Below are 19,792 nucleotides of genomic sequence, written 5' to 3'. Positions count from 1 at the left end.
CCAAGCATCTCTGTTCCAGGCATTTTAGGCAACAGAAGTGTAGAACGAAATAATACATTGGAAGGTTTTCCAACAGGACTAATGTCTGCTGTGTTCCCTTTTACTGCGAGCTGACCTGGTCAGCTTGTGTGACCTTAAACTCAATCCCCAAAATAAAGGAGTCTCTCTACGGAGCCTCATGAAGTTGCTTATCATTCTGTCTCTGTGTTTTCTCTAAGATGTTTTTAGCCTGAATTTAAAGATGATGTAAAATACTGAAAAGCAATTTTAACAAAAAACAGTGGAAGGAAAACCCCATTTCCTAGTTAATACTTGCTCAGCTGTTCTTCTTTCTGCATGGAGAAGGGAACAATGAATGCACAAAGGTATTACCTAAGAGAAAAACCTTTCCTAGACTTTTAACTGGCATTAAATACTCTTTTAATCAGTAATGTATCTTATTTCTTTGGAATGAGTGGCAAAAACTTCTGCTATTTGAGATTACTTTTTTCCCCTCCCTTTCATAGCTTGTCTTTTCTTTATTCCCAACAATTGCAGAATAAGAATGAATACCAGAAGCAGAGTTTTTACAGAGCAGTTCTTTTAATCTCATCTTTATTTCAGAGCATATGAGTCTGCCATCCACCTTTGTGGAAGCTGGCCCCAAACCTACCCTTTTAAATGTGTCTCCCTTACTTCCACATGTACCCTGTGCCTTTGTAAGCTAATGCAGTTTTAATTCCTACTGCAAAATGAATAGCAAAACACACTCATAATCAGAACGTAGGCAGTGAAAGTGCCTAACTGATACTGCTTCAATAACTGCAAGCAGCAGGCGCTAGCGATAAACGTTGTTTTCTGCTGCTCCGTGGCAGCAGAGGCTGGTGATGGCACTGATGCATTATTTCTATTTGAACTTTATTTTATGTAACAATTACACACATTATCAAATTTGAAATTATGGTCATTGCATCATTGTTTAGTTCCATGACTTACTTCCCACTGCAGCTGTAATCCAGACTTCTCTCTCATTACAGGTCATCTTCTCAAAACCACTGAAAGCTGAAGATGGATATTAAGCATGTGAAGGACTATATCTATTGGCTGTACTACCAGTACCTACTGATCACCTGCAGCTACGTCCTGGAGCCCTGGGAGCGATCCATGTTCCACACCATCACTGTGACTGTTTTCGCTATGGTGGTGTACACAGCTTATGTCTTCGTCCCCATCCATGTCCGCCTGGCTTTTGAGTTCTTCTCCCAGATATTTGGAGAGCAGCCTGAAAGCACGGCTTCTGTCGTGAACTGAATTTGCCTGAGTAGGGAACAGCAGCTCTTGCAACTTGTGAGATGCAGTGTCTTCTTCACTTACATGTATTAATTCTGAGGCATTTTTGCAGCTGTGAAAATACCATTTTCGCTTACAAAATAAGCTTGCTTAATTCCCGTAACTGAAAAGCAGAATAACGCACCGACTACTAGCTGCACATTTCCCATTAAATGAAACACAGGCCAGCTTTTGCTGTGAGATAATGGAAAACATCACTTGGAATGCCACGTTTACCTAATATTCAACCGGCTCCCACTTTCAGCACCCTAATTTAATCACACTGGCACGTATAAAACAGCAAAGACCGTTTATGATGGCTGTGAGGAGCGGTACTATCCTCATTATGCACTAAGAAGTTCTGCCAACAGAATTCAGTGGCAAAACATACCATGCCTTCTTTGACCCAGGTTAGAGAACGTAAAGACATGAATATAATACAGCATGATTTGAGTATTAATATCTGGCTGGCTATTGACTTCTGTTATTTAATGGATGGGAGAGGAAATGAGAAGCAAAAGTAATAAGAGTATGAACTTGAATCCAACTTTTTGCATCAAAGTTGCTTCATCTGAGTTCAGATAGTCTAAGATAGTAAAAACATACTATAGGTAATCTTGCAGTTTACTGAAAATGACAGAAAGACACAGAACTGGCTCTGTTTCAGTGCACTTCTGCCTTCTCTGATAAAAACCGAGACATCTTTTCTTTCTGCTCACATTCACCAAGGCAAGCAAAGTGCATGTCTGCACCAGAGGAAGACAATCCAGAAAACAGCTGAAGTAATATTTTCATAACTGCAGGGAAGTCTGAGTGCTTAAAGAGATCTCCTTTATAAAGAAGAAATTAGATTTATTATAATTGCCTGTAGGGAGTTTCTTGAACAATGGAAGTTTTGTTTGGTTTTCACTCTACACCTAAATCAAATGTGAATGCCAAATCATAAGCTATAGCTATACAGTGCATGTATCTAACAGCTGATGCTACTGTTATTAGAAGTGAGGGGTGAAAAATGTAAATAGCTTTCAAATTATGTTTGCACAGTTATAGGATTATAAAAACCCAACTCATAACTTCTTTACCAAGCTGCAGTGGGGTCCTGCATGCTTAAAAGAACACTGTTTGGAAACTAAGACATGTTTTGACGGTTGAACAGATCTGAACATGTGTATGCAGTTTTTTCAGAGAAAAATAAAATTTTATTCATCAGAAATAACATTTCAGTGCATGACTCTGCTCTTCCTGTGTTTTCTATTTGTTCATAAATACCCAGGATGTGCGTGGGCCAGGCTGACACCATGGCAGACAGGCTATTTTGTTGCAAATGTTTCAGGGTAACATTTCAGACCCCCTTAAATAAACCCCTGTGTGGACTGCCATGGTCATCCTCCAGCCCAAGACCTCTCCTCCCTCTGGTGGTGCGGGGGAAGAAAAGAAAAATACTAGAAACTTCATCAAAGATCCTGCTCTGCGGACCGGCTCAGGAGGTACTGAAGGCAACTCTTAGGGATGCACAGGTCTCCTGTTTGTCAGAGGCCATGTTCATCATATCCCACTTCCTAGCTGTGTTCAGGTGCTGGCTCACACCTGAGGCATTTGTTCATATTGCCAATACAAGCAGATCATGGATGCGCCTGAATTCTCTTGCAGACAGCCACTGATGTGCTTCAAATTATGGCAATGATTACCTGTGTATGCTGGTGGCACAACAATTGAGTCGTTTAGGCTCATACAGGAGCCAAAGGCTTAGCTGTTGTATCAGTTTAATCACAGCTGCTAACCTGCAAATATGAGGTACCCAGCTGTAATCACACTTACAGTAATAAAGCAGTGGAGGAGACAAAACACTGAGTACCTGTGCAAATTTCTGTGATTGCTTTCATAGAATAAAAGTAACAGCCCAAATGTGGGAGGTGAAAAAGTTGAAATATTTACTTAGGAAGTTGCTGCTTGACCCAAAAATACTTCCCAATATCCTATCCTCAAAAGACTCTACTAGATAATGTCACGATGTAAATGCCACGGCATCTCCCCATCAATCCTGTTTCCAACGTCATCTTCTTTTTTTAATTTCTCAGAAAGGTCATTTGTTCCCAATGGCACCAAACACAACTGACCTGCTTTTTGGAGTATGAGAGAAAACACTTCCTTACAGGTATGCAAAGGCTGGGTCTCATATCTCAAGAAGCACACACCCCGATACAATGTTGCTATTTAAACATTTAACTTAAAGCAAACAGAACAAGCAAACAGCTTTGTTCAGGAAGAGGGAATTTCCACTGACCTCTCATGGTGGGATTCTTGCAAAGCACTTCTCTTCCTTATTCTGGTTATCTCTGTTTAGCTGTGCAGGAGGTGCTCGAAAGAGGGAGGAAAAGAGCAGCAGTTTCTCTTTGGGAGGGTCCCGGCAGACTTACTTAAGTGAAAACACTTTTTTTGTATGCGTTCTTCAGCTTCCTTACTGAATTCTAAAGTTTTTGGGCAAGAGGTATTCACCAGGAAGGAAAGAGACAGCTGAAAACAACCTCTCTCTGCCAAAAAGCCTTTTGAGATTTTCCCAACCCTTTTCACTTCTCCTTTCTACTAGAAAAGCTCAAATAACTCTACCTACTTAATATTCAAAATTAGTGGGTTCCAGCAGGGGATTTCAAAGCATTTTTGGCACACAGCAGTGAACAGAAACATTTTTCCCCTGCTGAAAGACAGAGGAGGTGGGATACTACTTCCGACAGCTTGAGACCACACCACAGCATAGGAAAGAAACTCTGCTCCAGTTCCGAAAACATTTTCCTTGTAGGTGAAGCCGTTCATACACGATGGAAAGAGGTTTTCATCTGATTACATCTGCACACCAACATGGGAGCACCATTTGCTGTAACAGCCACAGGCTGCAGGAGGAGGGTGGCATTTCGGAGGGCTGCCAGTAACTCCAGCAGACGGCTCGGTACGTACAGCATATGGGCACCAACTCCATCGTGAAGGGTATAGTGTTGGGCTCTTTATAAAACACCTTGGCAGGGCACTCTCTTCTCCTGCTTCATTATTACTCCATGTTAATTTTAGTTAATTGCTCCATTATTACCCTATGCTAATTGCAGTTCAGGCTGAGCACAGCAGCTGGAAGTTTTTACACCAAAGAAAGCAAATGAAAGGACTATGTTAAGAGTAAACAGGACCAATAATCCAACAGTGATAAATGAAACGAAAGCAGAAAGGGAGATGAACCAGTTCCAGTTGCATCCACCCTGAAAGTACAAATGCATCATTAAATTAAACGCCAAGAAATCTTTGGGCTCAGCTGGCCAGCACCACACCTCCCTTGTTCAAAATTCATTTTCTTAATTTCATTTAATCAAAGCTAGCATTTATCCTGCTGTAAAGGTTTCCTGGCCAATTTCATGGATCACCTCCCAAATCCATTACTGAGGGCAACTACACACACACACGCCCAGAACCTCTAGAAGACTCCCCCTGAAGCCCCTCCAGGCAGCCTTTACCCAAGACTATTAAAAAAAAGCTTCCCAGGGACCTTTTCCTGAGTGGCGGTCTTGCACAGGAAACAGGGATCAGCATTGCCACCAGTGACTCTGCACATCTAACAGGCCGACTTCTAAGTTATTTTCATGCACACCTTTGATCACATGAACTAAAACGCAAAGCTTCCAAGAGGGTAGCAGCAGTTTATAGCTCAGAGGATCATCAGTGGGATACAGACATCTCCAATGATCAGCTGCCAACTAAACTCTGCTTATGTGAGCAGTGACTAAATGTGGTGCTAACTTATTTGAAGCGTGATATTCCCAGTCCTTTTCATACCCCCAGAACACCTTACAGTGGCTCCTGCCTGACTGCTTACTCAACAGAAGAACGAGAAAGCTCTATTTCCATCCTTTCTTTTGATCTTTCTAGAAAAGACTGGCAAAACAGTCCCAGGCAGCTGGCAGGGATGCACTGCCATTGCTTTTCCCACACAACTTCACGGCACCTGGGTTCAAACCAGTCACTTGTAGAGACAGGCCATCATCTGAGTGTCTGATTTCATCTATATGGAATTCCCTGAAAAATGAGACATTGAGTTTATGAAGTTTTGAAATCTCAAGGATTTTTAGGTACAGTGGTGTTTTCCTGAAGTTTTATTATTGCTGTTATTTGGCCATCATTTAAGATTCTTACATTGGATGCAAATTCAGCAAAAAAAAAATTATTATTCTTTTCACTTACAATGATTCATACACAGTTATGGTTAAAGGTAAAAAGGCCCTAAAGGTTTTATCAAGTGAAAAATGTTATTAATGTATTTTAAATAATCATTTTTATAAAGGCTCCGTTTTAGATAAACCTTCCAAAAGAGCAAACAGCAATAATCAAGAGCATGCAAAAACTAAGGTGTGAGAAATGTGCCTCCACAGAGGTACCTCTTAGAAACTTGCCTACAACTAAAATTGGTATGTAAAGGGAAATCACTCCAATCTCCACGGCAGGAAGTTTCTGCTGCAAAGGACAGATGTTGTCCTGATATTGTACGCGCAGAATTAGCCCTGCCCAGTGAGCACACAGCACATACCAAGGAGGACTGTGAATACGATGCATTGTGTCTGCCTCCCTTCACCTCTTACCAAGGCAATGCTCCATTTCTAGAATTTAATTTCCCTAATTACTAGGAAAAAAATAACCCAACTATTTAAGCCACTGTAAAAGAAGTACAGTAGGGTGTAGTAACAACCAGCAGAACCATACAAACTGCAAATCACACTCACACAGCCCTGGAATGTGCGTGCCGGAATTGGGACAATTCTCGCAGATGGATTACTGCACTCTGGGGCAGAGATGTGGACAAGTGGCAGTGTGCCAGGATGAGCATTTGAATATTAAAGCAGAAAAGGCTAATTTCCAAATTAAATATTACTGAACTTGTCATAATTTTCTCATAATCACACAAAAACGATCAATGTTGCATCAAAAGAAGCGCTGTCCTCTCACAGTGCACGAGTCAACCCATACCCAAGTAATTTTAATTATTTACTCCTGAAATACCAAACCACAGCTATATCATCAGCAAGTTATCTTACCACAAACTGCTTCTTGCATGGAGCCCATTTCTCTCTGGTAACTCCAGAAGTCTTCCTAGTCAAGATAAGGCAACAATTCATTTATCTGGACTCCCTTTGTGCATCTAGGTATTGACAACAGCAGAGTTCAGTGATAAACCATGACAAAGATAACCACCCCCTTCTGGAGTACTGGTTACCTTCTTGAGAGACAAGAAAGCATGTGGCAGTGGGGTTACAGGACAGCAGGAGACATCAGCTTCTTGTGTCTCCCTGCCCCACGGCCCCGCCAGCAGCTTGCCAGTCTCCCCGAGAGCTGTGGCCGCATCTGGCTCGCCCTCCTGGGAAAGTGACTTTTGCTGCTGTTGCTGTCCCAGATGGGATTAAAGGTTGTCCAAGCAGTGCGTGACTGTTGTTTCACACCCCTCCTGCTTTGAAGAAGTTTCTGCTGCTGACATTAATCCCCAGAGGAGGAGGAAATCATAGTCCCATCTATTCCCTGAGATCAGCATAGGGCACACCGCATGAAAAAGGGTGCGCCCCTCCATCCTACCGCCCCATGGCATTCCCACACCCCCTCCTACACCTCCCAAACCAGGTGGGCTCCTCATTATTTCCAGAAAGATTGTGGGATGTTCTGTCAGACAAAGTAGATACAAAATCACAACTAAAAACCAAACCTGTCTCTTTTGCCTGCTAAATTACTTGGTGCTTCTTAGCTTGCACTAAGCTCTCCAGCTGCCTGGAGAACTTTCCAGCACAACCCTTGAAGTACCTTATTCTGATCGTATCAGTACTTCCCTCCAAGCCAAGCCTGATCAGAAACTCAAAAAACGGGTCAGCCGGAAAGCCAGACTCTTTCTAAAAAGTGCAGATCACCAGCTCCTACAGCCACAGCAAACTTCACCCACCATGCAGCCCTGCTGCAAACTTGTTGCAGTCAAAGGAATAAAGGGAGCTGAAATTGCCAACATGTTGTGGGAAAATAAACCTCCTTAAATCTCAGGAAACTGAAAATTCAGCGTACTATCAGTGTCTGTCAGCTCACAGAGGATGTCAGATGCCTGTACCGTTCCCGAGGTCCTCCAAAGGCTAGATCCAAGTGCACAGCAACAGCACAGAGCTTGTCCCACAACTCCAGCAGCGAGAGCTGAAATGAAAACCCTCTCCTTACAGGAAGGAAGCCTGAACTAAGTAAAGACACTCTGGTCCAAAACATGATCAATTTTGTCCTTAATTTCTTTATTCCTTAAAGTAAGCAATATTTGGCCTGAATTTGAGGAGTCCAAGTTATGAAAAGATCCGCAGACAACTTATACGGAAACTCCCTACCTGTAAGGCTATGATTCACAGGCGGAGGTAGGCATTAACTCTTGAGAGTTCATACTTCTCATCATTGGTGTCTGCTCCACCCTTATTTCAGAGGCTGCTTTCAGCAGTTGCTACATCAGGACAGGTAAGAGCTGATAAACTCTGCTGATTCTAGTGTTTCAGCACAGTCAGCCCCAAAGTGGGGCTGTCCTGGAGCTGTTACCAGGATAACTGAGGTCTCCTTTAGAGTAAGAGCTAGAAATAGGCTGTAGAAATTGTTTCATGTGGCCCAATATAAGCTATAGCCCCCCTCAATTGCCAAGATACATCAGTCTATGTTTAAAAGTGAAACTAAAAAAAGATGCATGCATACCTTTGTATCAAAATATGTATCCTACTGCTAAGACATGCTCAGGGAAAAGAAAAAAAAGCCAAGAACCAGGACAAAGAGGAGAGTGGAAATATCTGTATGGAGGAGGATAGGGTAAATCTGGCAAGTCTGTATGAAAAAAAAAAAAAAAATCAGATTCTGCTTTGCTTACAATGACTGAGCAAAGAGGGAGAAGGAAAGGAAACGAAGGTAAATTGTGGCAGCGTTAGGAATAGACATATTGTCAGCTTCTATCTTTGCTTCATAATCATGGAGTAGATCAGAAATATTTCATTGTTTGAAGGTCACATTCAAGGATAAGTCACATGCCATGAATCTGATCTTTAGATATTAAAAAAATAGCAGGAAAAGAAAACGCAGGTAAAATGTACATCATGGAGTATTTGACACAAAACAAGCAGGGCCAGGCTCAGAATAAAGCACCCTAATGTCAGAGAGGGCTGTAATAGGATTGCAGCAATGCAATTAAAAATGGGGTGACAAGGCACAGCAAACAGCCTCACCCATCAGCCTGGCAGAGGAAAGAGCTTGTATCAGTTCTTTGCATTTTCCACAGCTGCAAATTGCACAACAAGAGATGCCTGGTAGCGCATATACATAATTATCTGCCAAATGCACAGAGACTGAGTGATTTATGAAGTAACAGCTGGAAAAAAGATTGTAAACCAAGTAGACGCATCCAACTCCATATGTGCTGGTGCCTTGCCCAGGGGAAGTACAGGACATACCAGATATTTCACTCAAGATAAATAATACTCAGATGCCAAGAAGCCCTCTCCACATCACAGATGAATACTTTTTACTCCCCTTTCCAATATTTCTCCTCACATGAGAATAAAAGGCACAACTTGATGAAATCCACTACTGACGTGCACATACCTACATCTAGTGCTGCCCCTGCTGTCTCACAGAGTGGAGAAACATCAAGAAATGCCAAGTGCTTCCTGTATTGAAGCCTTTCACATCTGGCTAGACATGACTCGTGCTATCCAATAATCTGAGTACTTTGATATCCAAAAGCTCCTCCTTATGACAGATACATTTTGGTGGCACCAGAATACCTTAGAGCCCCATATGCAGTTCAGTATCAACTTCCTATTCAGAATTACTGTGCCCTCTAAAATCCACTCCATCCAAACATTCTTATCAGAATGCAGAGCCTGGGCACTGAAGCACTGTTATTGCAGCAGCCCTGGCTGGGTACACGGCCTGTTTTTCCCAAGAAATCTTCAACAGCAAAACTAGCATCACTGAGGTCATCTTTTATATAAATGCATATACTCCTAAATAAATCATGAGCTGCAAGCATTCATTTCAGCTTTGGAAGTTTCCACTCAAAACCAGCCATCTACAGTCAGTGCCTTTATATTAAAAGTCTCTCATACATACAGAAAGTTCCGGTTTTGCAATTTTATAGCTGAGCAATACCTACACAGACATCTTTTAATAGCAACGTGTTGGATCTCCATGTTGTGCATGTGCCAGCAAGATGGGAGCGGTGCAAAGAATATTTCAACCCACTAAAATTGCAACACCTCTCTCTGAGAATTTGCCTTGATGAATAATTATAAAATGCATATACCATCATAGAAGACTGTCCCAAGGGAAAAAAAAAAAAAGAAAAAAGAAAAAAGCCAAGAAAGACTGCTAACTGCCATTACATATATCAAACCTGCTACTTCAGCAATGTCCTAGGCTACCACTGGAAAGGCGTCTAATGCTAAAATGTTCAAGTGGCCTGGTGGAGCCCTGGGTGGACAGAGTACCCTGTCCTCCTCCTTTTTCCTGACTGTTTATGCAATTTTCATTTATCAGTCCACACTTACTGGCACAAATTACCTACAGTCACACAGACTAGTTCTCAAGTTCTTTCTGTCCCTTTGAATTGGACTATTTTGCAGTGCAGCCCTGCCTCAGAAGACACTTCCAGTGATGCAAGGTTGGCATAGTAACTGCTGGAATATTACCATAGTTTACTGAAGAAGGCATCAAGCCTGGACAAAAGCAGAGCCACTCCACCTCTCCCCCGCTGCACTCCAGAGAAGCCATGCCTTACAGCAGACCTCAGGCTGCTCCAGTCTGGTGCAAGGCAACTCATCCGGTAGCGTAGTCTTTGATCATCTTCCTTCCCTACCCTTTCCAGTTGGCTCCACATGGCCCCCTTGCAAATCTGGATCATTGTTTCCATTTGTTTTATCTCCATTTCCACCACCAAAGTCTCCTTTCACAGAATCACAGAATGGTTGGGATTGGAAGGCACCTCTGGAGATGACCCATTCCAACCCCCTGCTAGAGCAGGCTCTCCTACAGCAGGCTGCACAGAGCCGCGTCCAGGAGAGTTTTGCATGTCTCCAGTAAGGAGACCGCACAGCCTCCCGGGGCAGCCTGTGCCAGCGCCCTCTCACCCTCAAAGTAAAGGCATTTTTCCTCGTATTCAGGTGGAACTTCCTCTGTTGCAGTCTGTGTCTGCTGCCCCCAGTCCTGTCGCTGGATGCTACTGAAAAGAGCCTGGCCCTGTCCTCTCAACACTTGCCCTTACTCCTCCTTCTCCCCTATAAACTATCAATCTTCCACCCACATCGAAACACGTAACTCCTTCCACGATACTTCTGGCCGCTGTTTGACCCTCAAAAGCAGTGATGGAGGGAAGATAAGCAGTGCACATCCCAGCCAAAAGACAAGGGATACGGGTTTGTTTCTAGAGCAAGTTCACTGAACTGTTTTTTGGCTTCTTCTGGTTTGTCTCCAGCCAGCTCGAGCAAGGCAAGTCTAGGAAATGTCAACATCACCCATAATATTTATGTACTGGTTTTTAACAGACACAATGTGCAAATGGAAAGCAAACAGCTACTATACAATAGTCTCCAAGATCCCTATCATGTTCCAATGAGCAAATATTTACCTTTTTAAAACAATTATTTCTTCGTCTGAGGTTCAGGTCTAGTGCATCCCAGTACAGGTAACAAACATACCAGTACTAAAGCAACACTTCCTGGCTCCTGTCCACACTTTTCCTTAAAACTCAGTCTCTGCCATAGCTGTTCCCCAACCCAGGTAAAGAGAGCTGAACTGAGTAACAAGACCCATCACAATCTTTTACACTAAAAAAGAAAAACTGCAAGCTAACAGTGCCACACTACAACTGTCACTCCTCTTTTAAAGAGGAATACTTTGCAATCTCGGGAGAATAGCTAAGTATTAAAATGCAATGGGGAATTAATTAGCAAAAAGAGTTTCTCTGACCATACAGTACATTGATAAGACAGCATAAAGGCTGCGCTGCTGAAGTTGTCCTGACAATAAACTAAAATCTTGGGGGGTTGTGATTATCAAGAAACAAGCTGTGATGTTTGATAAACACAAAAAGGGTGACAGGAAGCTGTTGAAGAATAGAAATTAGCATGAGGAGGATTTTCCTTTGTAATACGCAGAAGAAGATCCTGTTTCATGACTCTAGGATGTCTTTTTGTTCAAGCAGCTCAATTCAAGCAACTTCATCGTTTGGCTTATTTCAATTTTTAAAAGGCTACTAAGATAAATTCACCTGTTGCTTATCCCACAGCAAACACAGCAGTGATTCTTAAAGGGCTTCAGGAACTGAGAAAGCAGAGGATACCCTGCAGTGCAAAACCACTGCGTGCACCCACCGCAGTGCCCCTGCCTGCAGCAGCAGGGCTGGGTTCGCACAGCCCCCGGCCGGTGTTACAGGTCAGCCTGGGCACCCCTGCGAGAGGCTGCTGCGCTGGCAAACACCGCGCAAGAAGCATGCCCTGCACGGGGTCAGAGCATTCCTACATGCCAGTTTCCTGGAACACATGGCTTAGTCACAAGGAACCCAAACCACGGCTGTGTGTGCTGCCACGAAGCTCCCTGAAGCCCGACGATGCAACGCACGGGTTTTATCTATCAATCAGCTGAAAGTGTCCAACACGCCCATCTCTGTTGCAAAGCTATTCAAAAGAAGTTTCTTCTCGGCTCTCTTTGTTCCTGCCTCTGAAGTTCAACAGTAATAATGTTTGTGGCTCATACTATAAATTGGATTACTAATTGGATTCCTCACAAGGAATTGAAGAACTAGGCAAGAACTGGAAAATAACTGGAGCATTATCTCAGTACATTTAGTGTAGATTATCTCACAGAAAGCAGCCCCTGCAAGTGTCATGTCCCAACAGAATTAGCTAATGTTATTCCTCCCATTCATACTGCTCCTTGGGACCATGGAAGGAAGACAAGTTGGAACAGCAGTACATCTGCTGAAGCACAGCTCTGCCAGCTCTGTGTTGTTGAAATGACTCGTATGCAACTTCACAGCTGCAATCCAGAAAGGCAATGAGAGCCCTTCTTTCCTACAGGAACAGGCCACTTGGCAATGTCTGATTAAAACCTCAACCAAATGCAAAGCTGCACAGGAGAAACAGCAGAGAAGAGCAATCCTCCAGGGAGAAGATGTGAGGACACCCCTCCTGGGGCTCATGACGCAGGGGCAGGCAGGAGGCCCGGCTGTACATGGGGGAAGATACCTCCTGGTCAGCGAAGCACCTGCTGGTCCCTGCTGGGAGCTAGATCTGGGTCATACTCTATTTGGAAGCTGGGAGTTACTGCCCCACACACAAACCAGGCACAATCTGTTCCTACACAAGAATACCTCCTACAGCTTCGAGAACTGCTGGCACAGCAGTTATTAACACAGCTAATGAAAACAGTAGCCCAGACCAGAACAAAACCTGTTTGTTGGAAGGTCAGAGCAGAGCTGACTGGTCAATAGGTCCCAGAAGCTCCACTAGTAGCTTCACCACCTCCTTTCCTGGATACAGTTTACGTGAGGGAATAGTGACCTCAGGTGTCTGTTAAATTAATCACAGGAATATCTTTCCCATTAATTTATCGTTCTATGCTTCTTCCATTTATTGACGTTTCTACTGAAAATTAAGCTGCTGTGAGCCAGCTGTTCTGGCTGGCACACCTCCACAAAGGCTGTCCTGCCTTTTCTTGCCTCAGCACTCGAGCTTTCATGCAAACTACACACAGCTATTTACCCAAGGGCCCAGTCATCTGCATAGAAGAATGACAGCAAACCTGTATTAAACCTGTCAGATACAGTGTGCTTGCTTTCCTTACATATCACACAGGTCCTTTCAATGCTGCAACTTTGGTATTCTTTGGAAGCTTGGGGACTAAGCAGTACTTCTAAAGATCGGATACAAAATCTATTACAAATCTTAGGATAAACTCATCTTGACTTGCATATGAGTTCAGTGCCATTCATAGAATTCAAATGCTGGTGTGCACGTCAGTTAAATATTTGGATAGCTTAATGAATAGAAATGAAACAACACAGCACAAGATCAAGTAGTGTGCTTATGGTAATGGATTATACAGACCCTAAAGAATATAACAGTAAGAGCAGAAAACTAATACATACCATAAATATAACAGTTAATACTCATTGAAAGATCAGAAAAGGGAAAGAGAAGACATCAGTGCAAACTGATATGCTTTTCCACTAGGTGTAAGATTCAAGCAAATGTCTAAATTCACCACACAGCTCACTACTAGCAAAAAATATCGCTTCTTTTCTGTTTACACTTCTACTGGCTTAGAGGTGTGAATCCAGTGGCAAGGACCATTCCTGGTGCAAAGGACAGGGTCAGGAGATTCCCCACGGGACAGCAATAGGCAAAAAAAATATTTTTCGTTAGTAGCCATTCACACCTTTAGCAGCAGTACCCATCCAGAAAAGGTCTTTCTCTATACTGTCTCCATTTCTACAAATCATTCTGATGACTGGTTTCTGGATTAATGGGATTAAAAATAATGTTTATTGAAATATATGTACCTCTTGCAACAGATGAATCAGGGTAAAATGACACTTAAAAAATTGCCACAGCTGTTGATAGCGATAAAATTAATGCAAGAGAGAAAAGGCTCATTCTAGGATGTAATAAAGTATATAGACTGATAACTGAATTAATTATACTGATGACTGAATTAATTATACAACTGCCCTAATTATTAGAGTTCTATAAATGAGATGGGTGTACTGTACACACTGTCAATTAATAAATTCTGTATTTCTACACGATGCTTTTTATACATATTTTAACTCATAATTTCTGATTCTGTAACTGAAATTAGAAGAAACTGAGTTATATAAATAAAACCTCACTGTACAACCTTTGTCTGTGCCCTCAGTCTCTGGAGAAACTACATGGACCTCAACATATTTCAAAACAGTCCTGCACAAAGGAAAGATGCACAGGACAGAGAAGCTTGTAGGACCTGGGCCACTGAAAAGCAGGGCTTCTGCTTGCCCTTTCGTGATTACTGCAGCATTCAGACTGATGCTACGGTAATGCTGTGCCTTCCCTATTTGAACAAGCAAGCTCTGCGCAGACACAGATGCAGAGGCTTAGCAAGTACACACTCCTCAAACCAAGTGTTTATTTGCCAGATGCTCTCATCCTACCCTATAAATCCAAACGGAAAAAAGTGACAAAACATTTAAATCACTCTGTATCTCCAAATTCTGCAAAGAAAAAATGTAAAATAAAAACTTATGCACACTGCTTACTATGCTTCTGACCTTAGGGAATCCTAAGGAGTAATTAACAACTCCATGCAACCAGTCATACTCTGAAATGCCCATGCAGTTTTAGACCGCAGCAGTCACAGAAGGGGGAACAACATTTTTCACCCCTCACCCCTTCCACCCTCCATCATGAGTACAAGAGTAGCTGGTGGTGGAGAACTGACAGCTTTATCACCCAAGCTGCCAGAATTTACAAAGCCTCCTTTAAATTCACAGCAGTGCCTGTACATGCTCTTACAACTCCTGCAGCTCCTGGGTGAAAAGGGAAATTAAATGGAGCTGTGAAAACTGAAATGTCCTGACGAGTTACCATCTTGCACTTTAGATAACAGCTCCAGAGATATTTGTAGGGAACGGAAAAAACACTCAAGGCCTCAGCTCACATTAGAGGTATAATTCCTGTAGGTTTTTTCCCAAGAAGGTAAGCAGTTATTGCCACTTTCTTACTTCTGTCTCACATATGCCATTATGCAGCACGTGGCTGTTTCAGTGAGAATGAACGAAAACGAAGCCAACAGCACACATGCAGCAGCGCATCCAGACTGGCTTGAAATCCAGCCCCCACATCTTTCTTTGGCCTGTTTAAAACAGCAACTGGGCACACTCAGTTTTCTTCCCGCCCTACGTTCCCCCAGTCACTTACACCACCCTACAACTGAACACTCTCAAATCCAGTTTTTCTGTTTCCACGCTATAGTTTTATATTGACTGCTACAAGTGTGACTGCCCCACATATGTACAGAACAGTGAAGAATCACACAAATGTACTTACGCACTGTTTTTTTCGAACCTGGGGTCTCCTTCTGTGCCTCTTACACAGTCCCTTCGTGGCTGGTAGGGCAGTAAGGAAAAGGCATGTCTGGTTTTGAAGGCACACCAGCCCTGTCAGATATCCCACATGGCTCCTTTGAGTCTGGCTGCAGTATCAGTAAGATGGTAACTAGCATACAATGGCAAAAATACTCTGCAGTCTTCCCAGATGTAGTCTATTATTTTAAAAGACTGATCTGGACTACCACAAATCAAGCTGCTGTGGCTCAACAGGTCTGGAAAATACACCCATGTCCATCATTTTTTCTACAGGCATTATCATAGACATGTGGCAATCATATGCTAAGAAGAAATTGATAGCCTACGGGATTAATACTCATGCCTACGCAAATCTGACCCTCTCTTAAATGATTTGCAGCATAAATGATTTCCTAAGATGTCAGATCTCTGGCTAGTGCCAGCCTATAGTAAGTAAGGTCTTACCCATAAACCCATTCCTAAAAACGCCTCCAGTTTAGAGGAAATATCAACCATCTCAACAACTACAGTAATACCGGCTTTTCTTTGAATACTAGATCCTCACTAGGAAGAGATAGTGAAATCTTTCAGCCCACACCCCATGGCCAAAGTCCACATAGTAAGTTCTGACATCCAGACCTACCCTTGCTAAAGTGCTCAGGGAATTCTGCAGTCTGCTTTTTATCTTGTTAATTGTGTACAAAAAAGTAAAATCTTTCAGAAGCACTGCTAAGACTATAGCAATATTTTGACAGTTTGAAACAAATTTTACTTGGATGGGTGGAAGTCAGAGGGCAACAAGAGCTTACAGAAGCAATACAAAGGACCTTGATGACTACAAACAACGTGGCTCTCATACTAACCGGCAGTAGACGGTGGCCGTGCCTTAAGCTAAGGTAGTGTTTAGTATATTAGTGTCGCAGCACTCTCCAAACTAGCCAGCTACAACAAGGTCTTTTACAATCACATACCAACACACTCTTCATGCCAGCCCCTCTGCTGCCTTCTCCTAGTCTCTCCTCTTCCAGGGCGTATGTTCTCTTTCTGCTTCTTCATCCTCTCTCTTCCTCAGCTGCTCTTCCTCTCTCAGCTGCCCAACCTCTTAACAGAACCAGCCACAGCTGCACCTTATCTACATCAGCCAACCGCCGCCCCTGAAGCCAGCCCACAGCTGCATATTACCAATGATAATTAACCCAGCTTCATTCTTCCACAATTCCCCCTTTTTTTTTTTTTTTCAACATTGCATACCTTATGTTTTTAACAATCACTACAACCTTTTTACAAATAAATTTTTCATACAGTCCTCTATAACTCCTCTACATATTAGCACCAAAATAAAGCAGAGAAAACTGCAGTTGAAAATATATCTGCAGTGGAAACACTTAAAGTATTATTAGGATCAAATTCTCCTCCCAGCAACTTCACAGAACACTGGGCTCCCATTAATGGCAGGCTTTGTGCTACCCCCCTTGCAATGTGAGACTTGCCAAGTGACAGCCTGGAATTCACAGGAAGTGTATTATTTCATAAATCAAAGACACCAAAGATTGAGTGAGATTGAGTGATTCATCAGGGCTTGAAAGTAAAAACTCTATAATACCCACTGTGCAGCAGGGGTTCTGAAGAGTATAGAAATGAAACTTCAGTGCAGGGGAACACTTTTTTTTTTTTTTTTTGCTTTTTCCTTTCTTATTTTTAATATAGTCCACAGTAAGAGTCCAGGGAGGTCTGCAAAGAAACTTAATTTCAAAGGAACAGGAGTAACAGTCTGTGAACACAAGCAGCCCATCAAAGAAAAATGTGCCAAAGAAGAAAAAACAAGTCAGACAGCTCGACAGCCTGTGATTTTCAGTCCCCAAAGCAACTTTAAAGCAATCAAAACAACTCTTCCTTTCCATCAGGTTATTACTGCATTAAATAAGCCACACACGATGTGTTGATGCAATTCAGCTCTACTCTTCTCCATCCTAACTATAAACCTGCAGAAAACAGACGCTGACCCACAAACATAACTTAATGACAGTTCCTCTTTTCTAAAGGGAATGGTTGGTTATTGTACACCACGAATGGAATCTAAACCAAACAGATTGTACCAACACCTTCTCCTAAACCAAAGTATTACGCAACTCTTCATTAGTGAATTACAACGGTGTAGTTGGCAACAATCTCACCATAAAGTTTTTTTTAGCTTTGCAGGTAAGCTGTATTAGCAATAGTCTGTGGAAGAAAGGTATTTGTTGTCCTGCTGTTCTCCCCTGGGGAAACTCAAAGCCTCTTTCTGAAGGGGAAGTAACGATCAATCCTTCAGAGAAGGTAGATGGGTGGAGCAGAGAGGAGAAACTTGGTGCTGCTTACTTGGTGCCAGGCTTGGATATTTGGTATTTAAGCTTTAACTTATACCTTGAAAAGACAGCTATTAATTGTTTTGAATCAGGCAGGCTGGAAGGGACTTCAGGAGGTTTGTTGTCCTCAAGCTCCTGTTCGAAGCAGGGTCAAATATGAAGCCACAGCAGGTTGCTTGGTGTTATAACCAGCTTAGACTTGACACCCTCCAAGGACAGAGACTGCACAACTCCATAGACAACATGCTCCAGCTCCTGACTGTCCTCATAGTGAAGTTTTTCTTCAAACCACTCTGAATCTTTCTTGTTTCAACTGACACCTGTTGCCTCTCATCCACCCACCATGCACCACTGGGAAGAACCTGGCTTCTTCTCCTCCATGACCTCCTCATGGGTCAGGGTGGCCCCTCTTAGGTTCCCTCAAAGCCATCTCTTCTCCAGCCTGAACCAGCCCTGGTCCCTCTGCTCCCACCCTGGGGGGAAAGTGCTCCAGCCCTGACCACCGCAGTGACTGCTGCTGAACCCACTCCAGTTCATCGAGTCTTTTTTTGTACTGGAAGACAAGCACCTGTCTGGAAAGTGAACTCTGATTATTTATTATTTTGTAAAATATTACTTTAAATTGTCTCAAAATCCAAAAAGGCTTCGCTAAGAACTTCTGAAAAAAGGTCAGTAAATTATCGCCATCAGTTACAGTACCGTCCTGTTATTCTACTCTGGAAACTGCATCCTTCCTTCAGAAACTCGCAGCGGCCGGGGCCAGTCTCACAGCCTAACAGTGAATTAAAGGTATCTAATAATTATCACGGACTGATCCTTTATAGATCAGTGACAAGATGAGGACTCTTACTCATCCATGCCTGATAACGATTTCAAATCAACACTGAATCCCCAGCTGGAGTAGCTGTGTGTTTCTTCATTTACAAGCGCCTGCACCATCGTACAACCTATTGTATATAATCTATAATCTGTATCTTCTCCAAAGAAAAGTGATCTCGTTGCTCAGACACAGGAAGGCTAAACAAGGGGAGAAGCTCAGGAACTTTGGGTTTACCCATTTCCACAAAGTGATGAGAAGCTGCCAGCAGATGCAAAAGGTAGCTAGTCAATTCTGAAGCAAACGATAATAGTTTTTTCAAAATGAGTAATGAAAGTAATAAAAAGTTAATGACAAGCATCCCCATCCTTACTCTTTCCACCAAAGTTGCAAATTCTTTTTACAATGCACTTAAAGAAGTATTTGGAGACGCCCAGCCATAATCGACACATAGGTTGAAACAATGATAAAACTGCTTCGAAGCAAGTGTTTCTTGAAGATAAATTAGCAGCAACCTGTAAGAATTAATTAGTTGAAAAGGGCCACCCCTCGGGTATTGCTGACCACACCAGTTCACCCCCATTTCAGCGGGATCTGCGGATGTGCAATACCCCTCCAGTTAGTCCCCATGCTAATAAATGATGCAGCACATTTCCATGAAGAAAAAAAAAAAAATAATAAATCAGGGCATATATCTATCGGCCATGGGAAGAATACAAGAAGCCGCCGAGGCTGTCCCGTACTCCCGCCATTTGCTGCAACAACAGCAGCGGGGGAGGGAGGCGGGTGGCTCAAATCGCACGACTTTTAAAGAAAAATGAATTAATGTTTCAAGCTTTTGTTACGGCGCGACGGGCCAGCATCGGCCACACCCCGCCCGCAGCCGGGGCCGCCATCTTGCGGCCGCCCTGTCCCGCCCGGCCCCGCCGCCCCCGCCCCTTCCTCTGCCGCCCCCGCCCCTTCCTCTGCCGCCCGGAAAGCGGGCCGTGCCGCCGCCATGGAGTACCTCCCGGGGCCGGCGGCCCCCGCTCACGGCAACATGTAAGCGGTCCCGGCGGTTGGGCCCCGGGGCGGCGGGGTGCTGGTGGGCCGGCCTCCGCGTTGCTGCGGGGGCAGGCGGCCGGGCGGGCATACACCGCCGCGGCGGGGGGAGGGGATGGGAGGCGCGCACACACACACATGCACACGCGACTC

At 43.3% G+C, this 19,792-nt stretch overlaps 3 protein-coding genes across 5 annotated transcripts in view; 2 read left to right on the top strand and 1 right to left on the bottom strand.

Annotated features, from left to right (window-relative positions):
• SPTSSB (serine palmitoyltransferase small subunit B) overlaps positions 1 to 19,540 on the top strand; it is a 28,080-nt gene extending 8,540 nt beyond the window's left edge. For both annotated transcript variants that reach the window (XM_080409557.1, XM_080409556.1), the window contains exon 2: positions 1,017 to 19,540. In XM_080409557.1, coding sequence (XP_080265683.1) covers positions 1,048 to 1,290 — 243 coding nt within the window. In that variant the 5' untranslated portion in view covers positions 1,017 to 1,047 and the 3' untranslated portion in view covers positions 1,291 to 19,540. The remainder of the gene's footprint in view (positions 1 to 1,016) is intronic.
• OTOL1 (otolin 1) overlaps positions 1 to 19,792 on the bottom strand; it is a 64,294-nt gene that overhangs the window by 44,314 nt on the left and 188 nt on the right. The gene's annotated exons all lie outside the window — the stretch shown is intronic.
• NMD3 (NMD3 ribosome export adaptor) overlaps positions 19,533 to 19,792 on the top strand; it is a 9,535-nt gene continuing 9,275 nt past the window's right edge. The window contains exon 1 of the mRNA XM_080409549.1: positions 19,533 to 19,639. Coding sequence (XP_080265675.1) covers positions 19,596 to 19,639 — 44 coding nt within the window. The 5' untranslated portion in view covers positions 19,533 to 19,595. The remainder of the gene's footprint in view (positions 19,640 to 19,792) is intronic.

Source organism: Falco punctatus (assembly GCF_963210335.1).
Source record: "Falco punctatus genome assembly, chromosome: 13".
Lineage (NCBI taxonomy): Eukaryota > Metazoa > Chordata > Aves > Falconiformes > Falconidae > Falco > Falco punctatus.
This window is presented reverse-complemented; position numbering and strand designations above follow the sequence as displayed.